General features: G+C 41.5%; 3 protein-coding genes across 5 annotated transcripts; 2 read left to right on the top strand and 1 right to left on the bottom strand.

Annotated features, from left to right (window-relative positions):
• Positions 1 to 2,206: 2,206 nt before the first annotated feature.
• LOC127332711 (uncharacterized) lies at positions 2,207 to 4,621 on the top strand. Its single transcript, XM_051359039.1, has 4 exons — positions 2,207 to 2,605; positions 2,717 to 2,797; positions 3,861 to 4,033; positions 4,178 to 4,621. Exons 1-4 carry the CDS (start codon positions 2,323 to 2,325, stop codon positions 4,370 to 4,372), a joined length of 732 nt encoding a protein of 243 aa, XP_051214999.1. The 5' UTR covers positions 2,207 to 2,322; the 3' UTR covers positions 4,373 to 4,621.
• A 413-nt stretch (positions 4,622 to 5,034) lies between these two features.
• On the bottom strand, positions 5,035 to 9,191 carry LOC127332709 (uncharacterized). 2 transcript variants are annotated; one of them, XM_051359037.2, is made up of 7 exons: positions 9,050 to 9,191; positions 7,516 to 7,610; positions 7,261 to 7,423; positions 6,779 to 6,891; positions 6,628 to 6,696; positions 5,939 to 6,106; positions 5,035 to 5,604 (listed from the first exon to the last, which is right to left on the bottom strand). In XM_051359037.2, exons 2-7 carry the CDS (start codon positions 7,549 to 7,551, stop codon positions 5,260 to 5,262), a joined length of 894 nt encoding a protein of 297 aa, XP_051214997.1. In that variant the 5' UTR covers positions 7,552 to 7,610; positions 9,050 to 9,191; the 3' UTR covers positions 5,035 to 5,259. The 2 variants fall into 2 exon arrangements, with proteins under 2 accessions (XP_051214997.1, XP_051214998.1); XM_051359038.2 differs by lacking the exon at positions 6,628 to 6,696.
• A 1,927-nt stretch (positions 9,192 to 11,118) lies between these two features.
• Positions 11,119 to 16,156, top strand: LOC127332708 (alpha/beta hydrolase domain-containing protein WAV2). Of its 2 annotated transcripts, none has more exons than XM_051359036.2 (8): positions 11,119 to 11,491; positions 12,807 to 12,842; positions 12,948 to 13,026; positions 13,159 to 13,213; positions 13,294 to 13,410; positions 14,809 to 14,973; positions 15,130 to 15,385; positions 15,802 to 16,156. In XM_051359036.2, the coding sequence occupies exons 1-8, from the start codon at positions 11,254 to 11,256 to the stop codon at positions 15,807 to 15,809; spliced, it is 954 nt and encodes a 317-aa protein (XP_051214996.1). In that variant the 5' UTR covers positions 11,119 to 11,253; the 3' UTR covers positions 15,810 to 16,156. The 2 variants fall into 2 exon arrangements, with proteins under 2 accessions (XP_051214996.1, XP_051214995.1); XM_051359035.2 differs by having other exon boundaries at positions 11,124 to 11,491; positions 15,722 to 16,156.
• The last annotated feature ends 1,661 nt before the right edge of the window (positions 16,157 to 17,817 follow it).

The following is a 17,817-nucleotide window of genomic DNA, read 5'->3' as shown; positions in this document are numbered from 1 at the left end:
TAGAGCAATGAAAGCTAGTTAGCACCCCTCATGACTAGTTGCTAGTGCTAATAAATAAAATTGACTACTTTAGATGGGAACATGTGAAATAACATGACTTTGAAAACCTTGGAATGATGAGTCATTCTATTGAAAGATTTTGAGGGTGAATATGACTGGTGAATGAAATGGTGAACTTTACAAAAACTGATGGTTGGGTTCGGATGCGATACCATTCCAATTTTACAAGTACCCCCACAATACCTGATATGGGTAGGGCTTAACTAGAAGTTTATGTATCTTAGTATGGGTTCCCTCTGAACAAGCGTCATCGGGGTTATGCCAAGGGTTGCCTCCAAAGAAATATGAAATGATGTGATATGACGTGAAATGAGGTGAATGTCCGACCCAAGCCCTGTGCAGTTCCCAGGCTGACTGTCTGTCTTCACTGGGAGGCCAAGCTCATGGGGAGAGATGCCTATACTAGGTTATGTAAGTGAAAGGTTATGGTTGGTAGTCCGCACACGGAGTGTGATAAATCAGGGCTAGTTAACCCTGGCGGATTATTGCAAATGTTGTGGCACAAGTGTACGACCTCTGCAGAGTGTAGAACTATTCGAATAGCCGCGTCCACGGTTATGGACGGTTGGAAAGGCCATACTGTTCCGTCATCAGACCATTTTCAAAAATGTGACATGTGAAGGGTGACTTGTGATTCAAACTTGAAATGGTGACTTTGACTTGAAACACAACTGAGTTGTGGGAATGACACTAATGTTCCCACTTGAGTTAGTTAGCACATGAAGAGTCTTTATTTCAAATACTTGTGAACTAAAATTGGCTTTATGCAAAAGAAACTAGAGCTTAGCACCCCCTTACTAGAAATGTTAACACTTACATTAGTATTAGTTTGCGAGTACTTTAAAGTACTCACGGCTTTGTCCCTGGCTATTCAAATGGCCAGACTATGAAGAGGAGCAGCAGTATGAAGAGGATGGACAGCAGGACGTCTACGACAACTAGGACTACTCCTGACGTCAAGCGTTGGCCTGTGGACTATAGAGTCCCCTTCGATCTACGCTTCCGCTATGTATTTGTGATGTGTGTTGAAACAATAGTTCAACTATTATTGTAATATTGGATCATGTGATCTATTTGTATGACGACTATGATATGTAATGAATGATGACTTATGATATTCAACTGTTATGTCTCGCAACAACAATATTCCTGGGATTGCGATGTATGGCATAACAGGCATCTGGACTTAAAAATCCGGGTGTTGACATTTCAGGATGAGCCGGAAGCTTTTCTTGAGAATTGTGTATGCCCTTCGAGAGTACGACTCCTATTTCAGATGCAAGTTGGATTGCACCGGCATGCAAGGTGATGAACTGTTGTGTGTGCTTACACAACATTATTATCGAGAATGAGCGAAAGTATCCAGTTCCTCTGAGCGAAAAGTTGCACCATATGACAGAGATGGTCCTCTTGCACAGCCTAATCACCAGGTGTCGGCATCATGAGCTGCGTTCATCGCTATGCGTCAGGAGATTCGAGACTGCACAATGCATCAACAGCTGCAGGATGATCTGGTGGAACACATATGGAGGCTTCGAGGCAACACCAACTAGTTTTCATTTGATTTGTTTGAAAACTTGTCAAATTATTTACTTGTTTTGTTGAACTGTAACGTTTATTTGTAAAAATAAGCCAAATGTTAGCAAAATTTGTCAAATTCACCTAACCCAAACGTTTATTTGTGAAACTAAGACAAAAACGCGATCACCGAGCGTCTCCTGGGAAGACGGCTAAAACTTCAGCGCTCCCCACGCCAAATTTTTATCCAATCGCGCTATTTAACGTCGGATTTAGCCGTGGGGAGAGCCGAGGGATGGAGGTGCTCTTATACACATCACCTAGGTCGAGTTGGGTGTCACAACAAGATTTACATACATAGCCCATAACGAGAAAAACAAATGTTCTGCGAACAATGTCCTATGCACCATGGCGTCTTTTCCTAGGCCAACCTTGTGACATGTCACACACTTGTACTTATCCAAAACCGAAGACGACAACTCTATCTGCATGCTTGATTAGATATTTCATGCGAGACCCAAATCCATCATGGAGCATTCTTTAGTTTCTGAATTTAAGATCTACTTCTACCACAAAAAATCATTGATATACAAATAACCAGTAGCAGTATCTTTTTCTGGCTTCTCCTTTTTCTTCACACCACAACACTGACAGACACATGTCGCAAACACTGAAGTGAAGTACAGAAACAGAACGCGCGCACGAACGCACGCACGCCAGTGAGCCGCATCTCCGCCAATCGCCATGCTCGCCTACCTCCTCCACGGCCCCGCCGCCGCCGTGCCGAGCCCGCTCTCCCTCCGCGCGCCGCCGGCGAAGACGCCCTTCCTGCCCCCCGCCGTCCGCCCGGGCCCCCCGCCGAGGCGCGCCGCCGCCGCGGGCGCCTTCTCCGCGGCCGCCGTGGGCCCCATCGCGGCGTCGCTGCTCGACGGCCCCGTGCTGCTCTGGGCCGGAAGGCTCTGCGTCTACTACGCGCTCATCCACGTCGGCCTCGCGGGATCCCCGCGCAATCCCTTCCTCTCCCACGGTACTAACACGCGTGCCCTCGCCGTGAATGGATGATGCGGCCGTGTTTCGATTCGTGCTGTTTGGTTCGGTGAGGAGGTGGGTTTTGATCTCAGTTTGGTGTGCCGTGCAGAGATTCGAGGCGAGGACGGCGCCGGGGACAGCGACCTAGGGTTCTCCAAGTGGGCCGACAAGCTCCGCGGCGGCGCCCCAGGTAAGATTCAAAATTTATCCACATGAACATTTGTGCACCAGCTGTTCATGATGTGTTTTGTGGAGTATAATGAGAATATATTGTGAGAGGATTGTGAGGTTTGGCATCTGGGGCAGTGGTCTGCATGTGTGAGACGAATGTGGATTGTGGATAAGAAAGAAGATATTATTCTTTCTGGAATGCGTTGGATAGTTAGCTTTCTGCTTGCCACCACGGTGGAAAGGGCATGGTGATAAGCAACTTTGCATCTCGGGGTGATGTTTGGTCATTTTGGGACTGAAAATGTGGGACTAAAGGTTTTGGTCAAACGAAGATTACAAGGTGATTTAGTTTTGACATGTAGAAATAGGTGACAAGTTGCAGCACGGTCACCCATCATGTGGTGGGTACTATCATGGAACAGAAACATGCTCGTGAGGGTTTGTTTTCTATTGGCATGAGAATGGGAATGTCTGTGGATTGATGGTAGCATTTATTAGAAGGAACTAACCTCTACAAATTGGAAGGGTTTTACATGGGTTTGTCCTTTTGTTTGTCTGTCATTCCTAAGTTTTATTTCTATGCATTTACTAAGCATATCTTGTGTGTTGATGAGGATATGTCACTCTTAGTCATTGTAACCTGCTTAATTTCAGTGCTGATATCTCTGCCGAAGAACTTTTGAAACTGTAGTCAATTCTGGTCCCAAGTTCTTGGTTTAGGGTTTAGCTACAAAAGGCTGAAGATATATTTTTCCGGTGTCCAATCTTACTTTACTGGTACTCTAGAAAAAGTCTTACCTTACTGAAATCAGTAATTTCCTTTTGTTTATATACCATACAGCCTACCGTTGACATGGTTAACCTATCAGGCTTCATTTGTGGAATGCTTTTAGTATTATATTTCCATATATTTTGTATTTAAGATGAGAGAGATAGAATTCACGGGGGAAGCGTCTTTGATGCCTTCATGAGAACAAGATTCATGAAAATATTGTAGAACACTTGCAGTCCTAGTTCATTACCCACTATACATAGTTCTTATGGATTCATATATATAACCAGCGTGTGTTCTGGTTATTCAGGTAAGAAAGAAGGCGATAAGGGGAAACTAGTTAGCAAATGGAAACCAACGACCAAAGGCACACTTAAGAGGATGTACCGAGTTCCTTCGAATGAAGAAGGTCGTCGGCTTCTCAAAGAAATTGCTTTGGTTCTATCTGAAGATGACCATTTTGTGGATGCTTCCACTCATAAGGTGATTTCATTTTCCAGCCAGGACAGATACACTTCTCTAGCTGTTTTGTCTGCTCCACATCTCAAAAACTGAGATGTTAGGCATTTTTATTATGATTTTCAGAAATCAGCGTTCTGATAACTAAGTTCTTTATCATGCAACCAGGGTTGTCAAATAAGGAGGGAAAGTGCACATGGAGAGAGTGTATGCTGCTACAATGTAAGAGCTTTGTTTGATGAGCTCCCTGGTCCTCACCTAGTTCTGGAGATCACACCTTTCCCTGTTGGAGCCCTAACTGATAATGACTACCGCAAGGCTGAGAGGCTAGAAATGGTTCTGAGGTTGAGTGCTTCCCTTTAAACCCACATATCCGTTATTCACTTTACATCATAACTTTTTTTTGGCCCATCTTGTAAATTGTCTACCATTGGGTCTGTAAATTGATGTGGTGTCGCTAAGAACCTCGTGTTAAACCCAATTTCTGCTTAGTATTTTGAGAAATTTGAGCGCCTGAACTCATTCTGTACTCACTGGCCTTCTTTGAGGGCAGCATTCTTAATTTTTCATTTTCAACTAGCAAATATGGAAGCGATAAATTCTTCGATTTTACCTACCGCGTCATGCATGAATGTTCAGATTCATAATCTCTTATCATACCGCTGAGATATGTTTGGGTGGAAGAAGCTAAACTTTGCTGATGAACATTCGATCGTGAGATAAGAAATCCAATTAAATTGTTTGTCCTCTTGTTCCTCACTTGCTCGTGTACCTAAAGTAGACAGTCACTACAATAATCTATACCACTTTCAAGCTGTCTTGGAAGCTCATGTTCCAGAAGCCCAACGTGATTTGTTGCGAGTCGCCATATCAAATGCAAAATGTGATGCAAAGTTGAAGGCACTGAAATCAGGCAAACAGATAGTTAAGCTGCTGGACCACAACAGCATTGCATCAGGCTTCCCAACCAGTTGTGAATTAAAGTTTTAGGTACATCACACATCAGGTAATGAAGGCCTGTTGGGTTCTCAACCAAACGCAGTTCGATCTGTGCCTTATTGGAACAGAGTACACACAAAAGAAATCAGGCAACGATTTCAGTGTCAACATACAGTACCACCAGTGCTTTCAACTACAGGGAACTCAGAAGGAATCTAACAATGTTTGGTCCAACTGAGACTGAAACCACATCTGCAGTACATGTGAACATAAGCCAAGGATGGATTGCCACGGGCGCACCATAGGATGCTTTACCTCATCATGGAAGCATGTTGGTGCATGCCATGCGGGGTCAGCTTCACGTCTCCTCCATTGAGTGGACGAAAGCCGACCGAGGGAAAGCAGGTGCGGTCCTTATTAGCCAGCATTCTGCTGCTTGTTGAAAAACTTGACAAATTGGCGGGAGCTGATGGCGGAGGTGCGGGAGTGGGGCTACTCTGAAGGAGTGTATTCTTCCCAAGGAACTTTGTGCAGCTTCCACCAGCTGAAGCCTGCTGTTGTTTCTGCTCCTCGAGCTGCTTTGTGTTGAGGAACCGCCCCCCTGATCCACGAGCTCGTTTCATGGCATGACGATGGCGAGATTCATGAAGGTATGGCTGGGACAGAAGGGGCAATGTTAGAACAAATGAATTCTGCAACTTAACAAGGGGTCTACAAAGCATGCAGAGAAAATGGTCTGTACTCCGGCTAGTAATACAGAAGAAACAAAATGCTTCTGCCACACGTTTGGCCAAGGAAGAGCATAAAAATGTTCTCCAGAGTCAGATTAGTCCTATGAGTATCCCCCAGGGGGCCTAATAATTTTGTAGCTGAAACCTATGCATTGGTGTAGTAGTCAGCACATACTACCAAATGACTGACAGAAAACAGTATCAGGAACAACTCCAAAATTCTTTAGTACATTGCTACAAAAAGTTAGTACTGTGTTACCTTCCGGTCTTTAACCAGCTTATTTTGGGCCTCCAGTTTAGCACGCATCTGCCTCCTCCTAAGGATTGCGTGGTATTGCTTTGCATTAACAAACATTGGCTCTTCCGCTGCAGGCTCGACAGGCAGTGGCACCCGAGAATTTGTTGCACCATTTAATTGGGCATGAACCTTGGTAAATAGTCAATAAATTGTTGATGCAGGACCATTAGTCTTTTTAATGAAAATATCAAAGAAGTTTGCTGATGTGCATGAAACTTTGTTGTAACAATAACAATTGCATGAAAGATGACAACTAGCATGTGCATTTTAATTAATCATTATCGGTTTCCACTTAGTTCTGAAGTGATCAGTAAATTAACTCCTTAATCCAATAATAAATAAATGAAATTACTGTATGTGCATTCCTCTTTCGTTTAAAAGAACAGTTTTTGTCATTTTTGTTGCTTCTAAAAATAATCGAACCCAGCAATAAGGTGGCAGAAACAATATCCTTCGCGATGAAGCTTCATAAAACCGTTCATCATAGGTCATAACAAATGAATGAGAATCTGAACTCAATAAATCACAGATGAACTTAAAAGGAAACCGTAAATGAACTATACATAAATTCAATGTGAGATCTTATCTTCTTGAACCGAGAAAGATTTTTCAGGATTTGGTGTGAAAACTAAAAGGTTACATGAACTTACAACGGCATGTGGAGCATATCCTGTGAATGCCCCACCATAATAAGCGTCAGCAGCATAAGGAATATAAGCCTAGACCAAAACATGGCCGGTTAACTGAACACGGAAGATAAGATTTAAGAGAACAATAATCATCACAATGACATGAACTTACAAATGATTGGTTGTAATCAAGCTTTGGAGGGGGGCAAACAGCTTCTTGGTTCCCCAAAGACAACGGCAAATTCATCATGTCCTGCCCGGGCATGCCATGGTTATCATCATTGTCTGAAAAATAGAATTGACATTACTGTTAGCATGAAGATCTAAACATATTAATTCATCCCACGGTAAAAAGGGCTTCGGAGGTGTGAACATCATGAGAGACGAGCCACCAAAAAGAAGTAAAAGGCCCATCAGGTTTCATCGGTTCATAAAAGATGTTATTCTCGTCTTCTTTTGAGAAAACACATTGGTAGAAGCACAGTAATAGGAGCAAGGGAAAATAAAAGTACAGGTAGACACAAGGCATGCCTAGATTTATAAGCAGTGTCACAAAAAAAGACTTCAGCAGAAAAATGTGTTACATCATAAGAGCTGAAACTGCAGCGGAACTCAGATTACTAGTGTGAAATGTGGTTAAAGATTAAACATTACCAGATTGAGCTGAGGACCTTGAGGTATGTTGCTCATTCAGACTTCTGTCACTCGTTGCAGAAGCTTCTTGTTGAGACCGGCCAGACTTGGTGGATGATGAGTCCTGGTCATAGTTTTGATGACCTATTTTATTCGTATGATAGCCGTTCCCTGACAAGAAATCCTACACGCATAGAAGCTAGCTGATAAGTTTGTTATTTACGGTGCAACAAGCCAGAAAACCTCAGAATTCTACCATAAATAGCAACTGCTTACATAATTGGAAATAGGATGCCCTGGACGATTCTCCATTTGTTGCTGAAGTACTAGCTTTATATACGAGGGTATCACTTATCTCCAAGCAACATCTTCTGCAGGAATTTATAATTAATTTAGTTGGATCGGTGCCTTAAAAAAAACTTCATGACATATTGCCAGCATCAACCAAAAATGAGGAGAGGTCGATGGCAAGTTGGCAACCTCATATCACTGTCTATAATCATTCAAGAAGAATTTAGCTCTATTGATATTACAACACACCACGGAAGCAGTAACATATGCATGAACATGTGAAACAGAATCGAGGATATAAATTTAAGTTCTATAAAGAGAAAGATTCCAAAGAAGAAACAGAGTGGAAAGGCATACAATCAAGAACTACCTGATCAAAGGAAAAAAAAAAGGAATGTCCAGCATATCTACTAATGGAACATATCTAGCTTATGAAGCATCATCCCAGAACCATAACCAATATAGAAAGATAGAAACGACACGATACAGTGCTCTTAGTTTCCAGGTTTAGGTATAATACATACGAACAACACAAACTTACAGCTCTCTGTTTCCAATGAAATTAACCAATAATTTAATGGGAGATGTGACTAATTTATACAGCATCAATTCCTTTTGCAATCAAGCAATGTGTGTTATCTACTATTTGGGGTTCCTTAAGATTTGCAAAAGATCCTGAATATATTCCTACCTCCAAGACATGCATGCTTTCTTCCCTAGCCCTAGCTCTGTCCCAGCATCAGATGCACAATTATTGCATGCAGAGCAGCAAGATAAATCCCATAGTACTTCTAGTGGAAGATGTTGGGCCCAAATTTCCAATCCCAGAATCAAGTTTCTGATTCCTATAAACCTTACCTAAACAGACCCAACACAGGGTTGATGCGAAAGTTAACTCAAAAGAGCAGAGACAATGATGCCACAGCTAGCATGCAGTTCCCATCAACAAGTTCACACAATTTACAGGTTTAACTATCCATATGGACTAGCATCAATTTTACTGTCCTCCTGGAGACTGTCATGACACAACTGTCAATCGTAATCAACAGAATCGTCACAAATCACAGAATTTAGCTTCAATCCACCAAATCCTGCAAAAGGGGAGACAGAACTTCATCCACTCCCCTGCCTACCAACACCTATACGAGATCTTTGACTTCCTAGAAAACACGCATAATAGAGTGGTCAAAACATGTGATTTTGAAGGCTCTAAGCAGACCAAAGCTCACCCCAAGCAAGCGTACTGTCAAGACACAAAATTATGCAACGCCAACCAAGAACCGCATAATAAAGCACCAATTTTCCGAGAGGCGAGCCAAGAGACCAACCGAATTGGGGGAAATCAATGGGGGCAGGAATCCAACCAAACCAGCCGCGGAGTGAAAATACGGCTGCCGGAATCAACAGCTAGAAGCCACTCCAGGAAAGGGAAATAGATGAGAAGTATTTGCCAGGACGGCGCATGCAAGAACAGGATTGGGGATTTTCAGAGTGGGGCGGAGAGTAGTTAGCCAGTTACCTCTCGCATGTTTTCCCTTCAGGATCCTCTCTCTGTGCCCTCTCTGGTGAAATCCTTCCTAGATTGAGAGAGAGAGTTTATGGGCGGAGAAGCAGAAGCACGAAGGATCAAGAAGACGAGAGGACTGTCACTCGCCCCTCTCGCTGCCAAATATGCGACCTGCTGTATAGTATGCCTTTTTCCAGCTTTTTTTCTTCTGGAAAATGGCCGTCTGTCCAGTACTGACATGTCACCAACCTTGAATATTGATAGGTACACCAAGAGTTGGATGATCATTAAGTTGACTTTTTTAGTTTTTACAGGTACAGGGTACTGTACTCTGAGTGACCCGGCTAAATATATGATTCCCCACTCTTTTTGAGCTGACTATGATTTCACTCTTAACAGGTAGAGAAATGAGTTGTTATCATGATTGAATATATGCTAGACTGATGAAAACATTTAGAGTTTGAATGTTATGCTAAACTTTTACCGTCGCAACGTCTCTTCACAAATCGAAACCAGGACGGTAGCCTTTTGAAATGGCAAGATATTTTTCAAAGGTGAGACAAGATTGAAGTCAAAAAGTTGTTTGTCGTCACTCGAGGTTCTTCTTCTCCTTTTTCGTTTGCCATGTAGCAATGAGTTTGTGCCAATTTATGGTTACTCTCTACTGAGTATCTCTAATGCAATTGTCATGATGATGTGATTAAAAAGATCGTGATTTTTATTTATTATCAAGCCTACCAACAACTCAATGGGCAAGGGCATTACATGTCATGGTTACGACGATGATTAATTTGGACCGACTACCGAACTCCTCGTCAACCAGAAAGATTGTATTCTATCTTTAGTGTAGTGTTAAGGCATAGATGAGGTAAATTTATATGATTGGTTATGTAATGTTCTAACACAAATATGGTGAATTTATGTACTCATTACACTATAGCTCATATTGTCTCATGGAGCCAAGCTAGATCACATGACTCACACCAATAGTTCAGTTGCAGTCCCTTCATAAGTTAGGGTTTGTTCGGTTTGAGAACCAAGTAGAATGTAATGTTATGGTTCCGTTCTAGAAGAATGGGTTGGTTCCATTCTTGTGTTCAATTTGAGCTAGAATATGGAATGGGTTGGTTCCCTTCTTGTGTTCGGTTGGAGAGTGAAATGTAACAGATTCTGGGAAAAGAAGATGTGAGCATGCATGGGGAGTGCGTTTAGCAGAATAAAGTTATGAGAGAATAGATGAGTTGAGTGAGTGTGGGTGACTTTAGCATATATGAACAGGGAGATTCCACCGATTTTGAGGAATGGGTGTGTTCCGGATCTGGAGAGAATATTCTCTTTTGAGGAACCACCTCGTTCCGTTTCATTTTCCAACTGAACACCGGAATGAGATCTAGGTGCGGAACCATCCCATTACATTCCACTTGGTGACACCAACCGAACACACCCTTAGTGACCATTAAGATAACACAATAATATTCATATTTAGCTTCACATATGCTACCTCACATAGATATTAAATGCATTTTGTCCTAAAAATACATTATAAGTGTGTAGAGTTCATGCCTTCTTTTTGATACCCCTCCTCTCTCCTACAGGCAAAACATTGAGCCAATAGGTACTAAACTTGTAGCTACCCATAATTTTTATGGTATAACTCTTTCACAGTATCTACATAGTTCATGAATATGATGAATTTCTTTATATCAGCGCCACAACTCGTGATGCTGGATGATCATCGAAAGATAAATTTATGTAGTGATTTGAATTAGCTGCATCCTTAAACATCCTGATTTGTAGTTTGTCGCGACTTTGAATAGTTTGTTAGTCTGGACTTTTAGAGACCATTTTGCTCAACGGAACTAGCGAAATTGTTGTTTGTGTAGGTAGCAAAGATGTCTTACAAGCTACAATTGTAAGGATAGATGCTCTGTGCAATTTCAGGATTGTACATTATGCTTTTTAAATCAAGCTACTCCGTATATTAAAATTGTATCACCACTTTTATGGTTTTTTTAAGAAATTGTTTTTAACCTGAGACAGGCCACTGTTTTTTTAGAACAGACCACCGTTGATGTGCTGGAACACGCACGACAAGTCTGGCTCGAACCAAACCCGACCCCGACGGACGACGAGAGTCCAAGCAGCAGCGGCGACCGGGCCCATCACCACCACCACCACCCGCCCGACGAAGCTCTCCCCTCCCATCGGCGGCGGAGATGGTGGGGCTGCTCAAGGCGCTGGTGTACGGCGCCGGGGGCATGGCGGTGGTCGGCCTGGCGGCGCTGGTGGCGCTGCAGGAGCGCCTCGTCTACGTGCCCGTGCTCCCGGGCCTCGCGCGCGCCTACTCCATCACGCCCTCGCGCCTCCGCCTCGTCTACGAGGACGTCTGGCTCCGCGCCGCCGACGGCGTGCGCCTCCACTCCTGGTTCCTCCGCCACTCGCCCACCTGCCGAGGCAAGCGCCATCCCGCCCCCACCCTCTCCCGGTCTGTTTTGTTGGTTCCTCCCCTCCTGGAGTCCACTGCTTCCATCGGTATCGGTAGTGTTCGGTTCGTCGGGGGACGTCAGCCTGTGGATCTCTTCGAGGCTGGAGTGGAGGGCTTCGTTCTGATCCGAGTTGCGTGGGTAGATACATGCGTCGCCTCATCTCTTGCTCTCTCGATCGGGGTATGGGTCCGTGGATCTGGATAGGATTTCAGGTGTTCTCGCAGAAAATGGCTTGGTATTTATGAATTCTACAGCGAGAATTTAGTGAGTAGTTTACTTCCGCTGCCTCTGTGGATATGCCAGGTTTTCCTAACCGATCTCTAGGGTTCCTTGGTTTTATTGCATAGTTATCCGTAGTTTTGTGTGTGTTTTGATCGGCTGATCTCACAGTGTGTATTATTTGGAAGTTGGAGCTGAATTATCGGGCTCCAGTTCATGCTGATTTTGTAGCAACTGCTCAGTAGTAGCATTTCTCTAATGTGGAATTGATGTTCGATAGACTGGGGAATATTATGAACGTTCAGTATGAGGTAGGGTTAGACTTCAACATGTTGTGTCACAATATTTCTTGGTTATTGATTTAGGTTTCCACCCTATATAGTTTTAGACTTTTACATCCTTAGTTTTAGTTAATTTATTGGCAGTGATTTATGGGTGAGAAGCCGAGAAATATGGCAATTGTCACACATACATCCAAAATACGTTGGCAGGTCAACACCCTTGCCGCTTGTTCCCTTGTAAAGCGGTGTGGCTCGCACTGAACCTACTTTCTCTAGATCACCTCAGCCATTATTTCTTTGCCCCAATTTGCAGTCGGACAAACTGGCCAACTAGCTGCCAAGCTAAAATTTACACGCATGCATGAGTTTATAACTATTGAAATGAGACGGGCTGCTGCATGACTGCCCTCTATCTAGCGGTTTCTACTACTCGAGATGATCTTGTGTATGCATTAAACTAGATACGCATTTGTCCTATACTTGATTGGCCACATAATTTGCTGGTGTTTTTATATTTATTAGTTAGGTTCTGATAGGCGATGCGATCTGCCCTCTATAATTTTCTGCATGCGCCACATCGCCCATCAGAACATGTTTGACGCACACAGAAAAATCATTTTCTGAGCTTCATCCTCTGGCATTTGTAGTATTGCTATTATCGCATGAACTTGATATGTTAAATATGCTTAGCAACTACGCTGCTCAATCTTCAGTTTCTGTATCCGCTTCACATTAATTTTATATCCACATTGTTGTTTGTTTCATAGTGTTTTCCTGATGCAGGTCCAACCATTCTGTTCTTCCAAGAAAATGCCGGCAGTATCCTGAATCTGTTCTTACAGATATGAAAATGAGTGATTATATCTAATTGATAAATCATGTGCTGAGTTGTATATTTCTGTTAAAAACCTTTACTCCTTATAGACATTGCACATCGTTTGGAATGCGTCCGACTAATGATGCAGCGGCTGCAGTGCAATGTGTTTATGCTTTCTTACAGAGGGTATGATTCTCTACTGTATAAACCAGTTCTCTTATCCTTATTTCATTCTTCTTGCTTCAGTTTCTCAATATCATCTTCTGTCTTCACTTTATTTGATTCATTAATGGATCTAAACTTGGATCTTGTTTATAGGTACGGCGAGAGTGAAGGTTTTCCTTCTCAGAGTGGTATCACAAAAGATGCACAGGTTTTATGTTTCCTTCATCTGGTTTTATTCTTAAGTTTGTGGTTCTGTTTAATCTTTCTTAGCGCTCTCTATTTTAATAGGCCGCACTTGATCATCTAGTTCAGAGGAAGGACATTGACACATCCAGGATAGTTATCTTTGGGAGATCTTTAGGAGGTGCTGTTGGAGCAGTTCTTGCAAAAAATAATCCTGATAAGGTACTGATAGTACAACAATTTGTCTGCTCATATTGCTGCAGGAGAGTGTGAAATAGGCCCATCTGTTCTCTCTCCTGATGGATTGGTGATGTTTAGATCCTCCACTGCACTTTTTTTTGCGGGGCACTGTATTTTGTTTAATGCTGTATTTAGTTTAATGCATACATCTTATGGAACCTGTGGATCAATATTCGAAACTTGCATATGTTCATTAATCAGACTTAGGTCTGTGTGGTTATGATTTATAGCACCTTCTCCAAGATTATTGTGCTATAAATTATGCCACAAGTTTGAGAAATTGAGTGTTACATGTTTACTATATAACCTGCTGATTAATGGAGCAAAGCGGACTCAGGGGTACCAGAACGAGCTGCTGATATGGCTTATTTAAGGCATCTAATATAGTAATATGGCAAACATGAAATTATACAATTACTCCAGTTGTATTTTTAGAGTCGAGTCGTAAATTTTGAAGCAGACTGGAATAATAATGCGTTCAGAAATTACTGCTCAAGTTATAAATTTTGAATGCATGGTTATAAGTCTGCATGAAATAGCTACTTCTTGGAAAATTTTGAGCTTCTTGTTTGAATTGTGAGATTAGAAGGTCTTCCCCAAGCACTTCTCCACAAACAATTTTTTTTTGCACGAAAGCATGTCATATTGTAAATAAATAACACATTACTGCTACATGATCATGTGAATACTAAGAATTGAAGAGAAATGGCCTGCTGATGTATGTGATAAGTTAGAGACTACCCTTGGCAGGGAGACAATTACTGCTTTTGAACCCAACATACAAATATTATTGTGCCCTCCTTACAATTGTGTAGTTTGACAGGTAATGTATTGCTTCCAGTTTCTTCATTTTGTTTTTTTTTTTGTATCTGATGACTAGCTTTAGTATATAGAATAAATAACATGGCCTTTGGCTGCACTTTGGTGGCTGACAGTAATGCACAATCTTGATTACTATGCTGAAAGTCAATGATAACACATGACTGTTGTTAACAGCATGGTGCATAGGTACAGAAGTCTCATGTGAAAAGAGAAAAACCAGACTGAGATATTTATTTCCCCTTCCATCTGTACTGGCTGGAACTGAATAACTAGAAATGCACCAAAACACGTCACTTGCTCTCTTTTATCCTTTTACTAAAGAAAAACTATTTTCATCCAACGTTTTACTGGTGTGATCAACACAGGACAAGCAGGATCTTAGGGTTTACGACTGTGAACAAAATCACGTGGTTAGGTTAACAAGGTTTTAGCCGTAATTTAGTTAGTTATATGAGTAATAACATCTGATAAATGTGGTTAGGTCAAAAAGACATAAGTGCACTCATTTTTGGCCTATGTAATTCATAACCATCTGATAAATGTTGCTCTATGTTGCAGGTGTCTGCTCTAATACTGGAAAATACTTTCACATCTATATTGGATATGGCTGGTATCATGCTCCCCTTTCTAAGATGGTTCATAGGTGGCAGTTCTTCTAAAGGCCCAAAACTTCTTAACTGCGTTGTTCGCTCTCCATGGAGTACACTTGATGTTGTTGCAGAGGTAGGTTTTGTGGTTAGTTTAAATTAACTTTGTCCTAATATGTTGTTTTCATGCTTTGGTTACCACTCTGATATGTATCCCACTCTGTACTTATCTTATTCATTGCCTGAATTTTCCTTGACATGTCTCATACGTTCTTGTCAACATTCTTTGCAGGTCAAGCAGCCCATTCTCTTCCTTTCTGGATTACAAGATGAACTGGTCCCCCCTTCACACATGAAGATGCTTTATGACAAAGCTATTGAAAACAACAGGAATTGTAGATTTGTCGATTTTCCCAGTGGTATGCATATGGATACCTGGATTTCTGGAGGAGACCGTTACTGGAGGACAATCCAATTGTTTCTAGACCAATATGCTCCACAAGGGCAGAGTTGCGATGCCAGTTGTGCAAGTGAAATTGCTGATGATGGTAATTTCTTACCCATCTATTTAACCTTTTAAGTGGATTTTATGATATTTTTTTCACCTTGCTTTGAATATGATGATCAGTTTACTTAAAACTTCTATAGTTTTGTGCCTTTTCTTTTATATGCGCTCTATGCTCGACATTTTCCCCTGCTATCACCTTGTATCAATTTGGTCTTTCTATGTCCAATTGGCAGTTTCCAAGACAGCTCTAATAATTATTGCTAATTGTTATTACATCTAAGGATACATTTTGCTGTCATATTTGTGCATTTGACTACAGTGTGCAATTTTACTAATGTTAATGTAAACGCTGAAATCATGTCTCTTTAAATTTTAGAACCTGCTTCACGGGGATGACAAAAAGTGGGAGTTATTTTAGCTCGTCTTTTGACGAATTCAATCTCTTTCTATATGAAGCTGCATAATAACTGGAACATCTAGAGCAGCGTTCCACCAGTTTTCTGATGTTGATGCAATTCCAGTCATTGATGAATTGAAGAAGCCAAAGCTGTGAATATGTGTTGAGGTTGTTCTCCATCCCGTGTGCTGCTGCTGCATTTGTCTGTGGACCAACATATATATTTCTGTGTCTGGTCTAGCCTTGGACCATTGATTTCGTGTATCATGTCTGAATTGTCTTTATTCAACTATCTGCATGTTTTTTGTAACTAGCAGTAGCATATGCCAAAAAATCTGGAATTTGGTGTATGACAACTCAATACATAGGGTAAGATTGTTGGCTCAACCATTTAGTTTGTGATTTTGATTGTCACTATTCGTTTCTTTCTCCTTGGTGTCTTGTGTACCAAAATGATGGTAATATCAAGAGAAAACGCAGTATTGCTCCACATGATCTGCAAGGCAAGAAAATCGTGTAGGAATCTGGCAGGGAATAATTTATTTTAACATACTCTTGTTTACCATGGCATATTTGTGCCATTTGAGGAAGCCCTCTTTGGTTCAAAATGATTTCATAATAATTGTAAGGTCGTTTAGGTCAAAAATCAAAATGTTTCACGAAGGAGAAAGTGACGAATAGCAAAATGTTTCACGCCAGGAGAAACCTCAATACATTTTTTTAAAGATATCATATCATGTTGAATCCTACATGAATTGGATGGACAACGCACCGTCCGATCGAGCGATTCCGACCTTCTGACCATGTCGTCTACCTCTTCTCGCTTTACTTCCGTAAACCGTGAATCTAGCAACACTAACCTGATTGCAGCAAAAAAAAATGCCCCCGCTTCTCGATTTTACTTTCCATAAACCTGAATCTAGCAAAACTAACCACGATTGCAACAAAAAATGGTTCATCTACAAAACAAAATAAAAACACGGACATCGCTGGGAACCTTGTAGCAAAAAGTTAGTGCTAGCAAAACTCTCGTAGTCTCGTTAGAGATTGCCGGAGAAAAAATATGCTACTGTAGCAAGACAGACTTCGCTGGAGACATCGCCGAAAACCTGGTAGCAACAGTTTTGTACCATGTACAAATGTAGCAAAATAGATCTCACCGGATACTGTCGCCGCCGGAGACCTTGTAGCAATAGTTGTGTACTACTGTAGACTTCGACAGAGAATTCGTAGCAACAATTTTGTATTACTAAGTGAAAACACAAGAGCTACCTCACAAAAAGGATGTTTTACATGAATTTGGAGATGAAACCTCTCCACATGAAGAACTCGTAAAAACGTCTAAACTCAAAAACACAATATAAGATGCATACAAATTCCATTTTTGATGAGATCGTGCTTGTTGAAAATCTAGCAACAAGATCAAGAACCTCATATAGAGAAATGCCAATAAGCAACAAGAATAAGGGGATGCAAAGTATGCAAATAGTTGAGCTTTACCTAACTGAAAGTTCCTCGATAGTGTGGTTATCTATCCTATTGAGACCGGTTAAAGGAAAACCTATCAAGACCATACCTTTGCATTGCCATCCTGGTTAACCTTGATGATGATGCTTCTTGCTTCATTGAATACAGAACGCTTCACTTGATCATTGTTGCGTCATGAAGATTCGCAATTTGCTCCTCCATACACCACTATAGGTTAGCTTCATTAAGTCACATCTTCACAAGTTTACTATCACCAAATGGACGAGCGAAATAGGAGTACCTTATGCACACACTACGAAAGTCTTTTTCTCCGCTGAATCTCTAAGCAATCTTACAAAGCATTGACTTAATGTAACCGAGGACTCGAATCTCATCAGTTGGTGGACATATGTCGCTCTTGGAAGGCAAAATCAAAGTTTTGACTGCATAGATGAGCTGAGAGTACTGGTTTACTTTTAGGTTAATTACTAGCTTTATTTTTCACAGTAATGGCACAGATTGCTTGTGTGCACACCTATCATTGTAAGCCTTGAGGTGATGTTCCGCCCCTCTTGGCATTTTTTTTATCAAGATCATACACCTTCTCC

This window comes from Lolium perenne, chromosome 2 (genome assembly GCF_019359855.2).
Source record: "Lolium perenne isolate Kyuss_39 chromosome 2, Kyuss_2.0, whole genome shotgun sequence".
Taxonomy (NCBI): domain Eukaryota; kingdom Viridiplantae; phylum Streptophyta; class Magnoliopsida; order Poales; family Poaceae; genus Lolium; species Lolium perenne.
Note: the sequence above shows the minus strand (reverse complement) of the source record. Positions and strands in the feature narration are given on the sequence as shown.

What these genes read in the sequence shown, in the direction of transcription:
- LOC127332709 (XM_051359037.2), bottom strand. Translation starts at nt 7,551, where the DNA reads ATGGAGAATCGTCCAGGGCATCCTATTTCCAATTAT. An exon ending in GATATGCTCCACATGCCGTT is followed by an intron (nt 6,107 to 6,627) that starts GTAAGTTCATGT and finishes CTATTTACCAAG; the next exon opens with GTTCATGCCCAATTAAATGG. An exon ending in AGCTGGTTAAAGACCGGAAG is followed by an intron (nt 5,605 to 5,938) that starts GTAACACAGTAC and finishes CTTCTGTCCCAG; the next exon opens with CCATACCTTCATGAATCTCG.
- LOC127332708 (XM_051359035.2), top strand. Translation starts at nt 11,254, where the DNA reads ATGGTGGGGCTGCTCAAGGCGCTGGTGTACGGCGCCGGGGGCATGGCG. An exon ending in CAAAAAATAATCCTGATAAG is followed by an intron (nt 13,411 to 14,808) that starts GTACTGATAGTA and finishes TCTATGTTGCAG; the next exon opens with GTGTCTGCTCTAATACTGGA. An exon ending in AAGTGAAATTGCTGATGATG is followed by an intron (nt 15,386 to 15,721) that starts GTAATTTCTTAC and finishes TTTAAATTTTAG; the next exon opens with AACCTGCTTCACGGGGATGA.
- LOC127332711 (XM_051359039.1), top strand. Translation starts at nt 2,323, where the DNA reads ATGCTCGCCTACCTCCTCCACGGCCCCGCCGCCGCCGTGCCGAGCCCG. An exon ending in GCTCCGCGGCGGCGCCCCAG is followed by an intron (nt 2,798 to 3,860) that starts GTAAGATTCAAA and finishes CTGGTTATTCAG; the next exon opens with GTAAGAAAGAAGGCGATAAG. An exon ending in TGGATGCTTCCACTCATAAG is followed by an intron (nt 4,034 to 4,177) that starts GTGATTTCATTT and finishes TCATGCAACCAG; the next exon opens with GGTTGTCAAATAAGGAGGGA.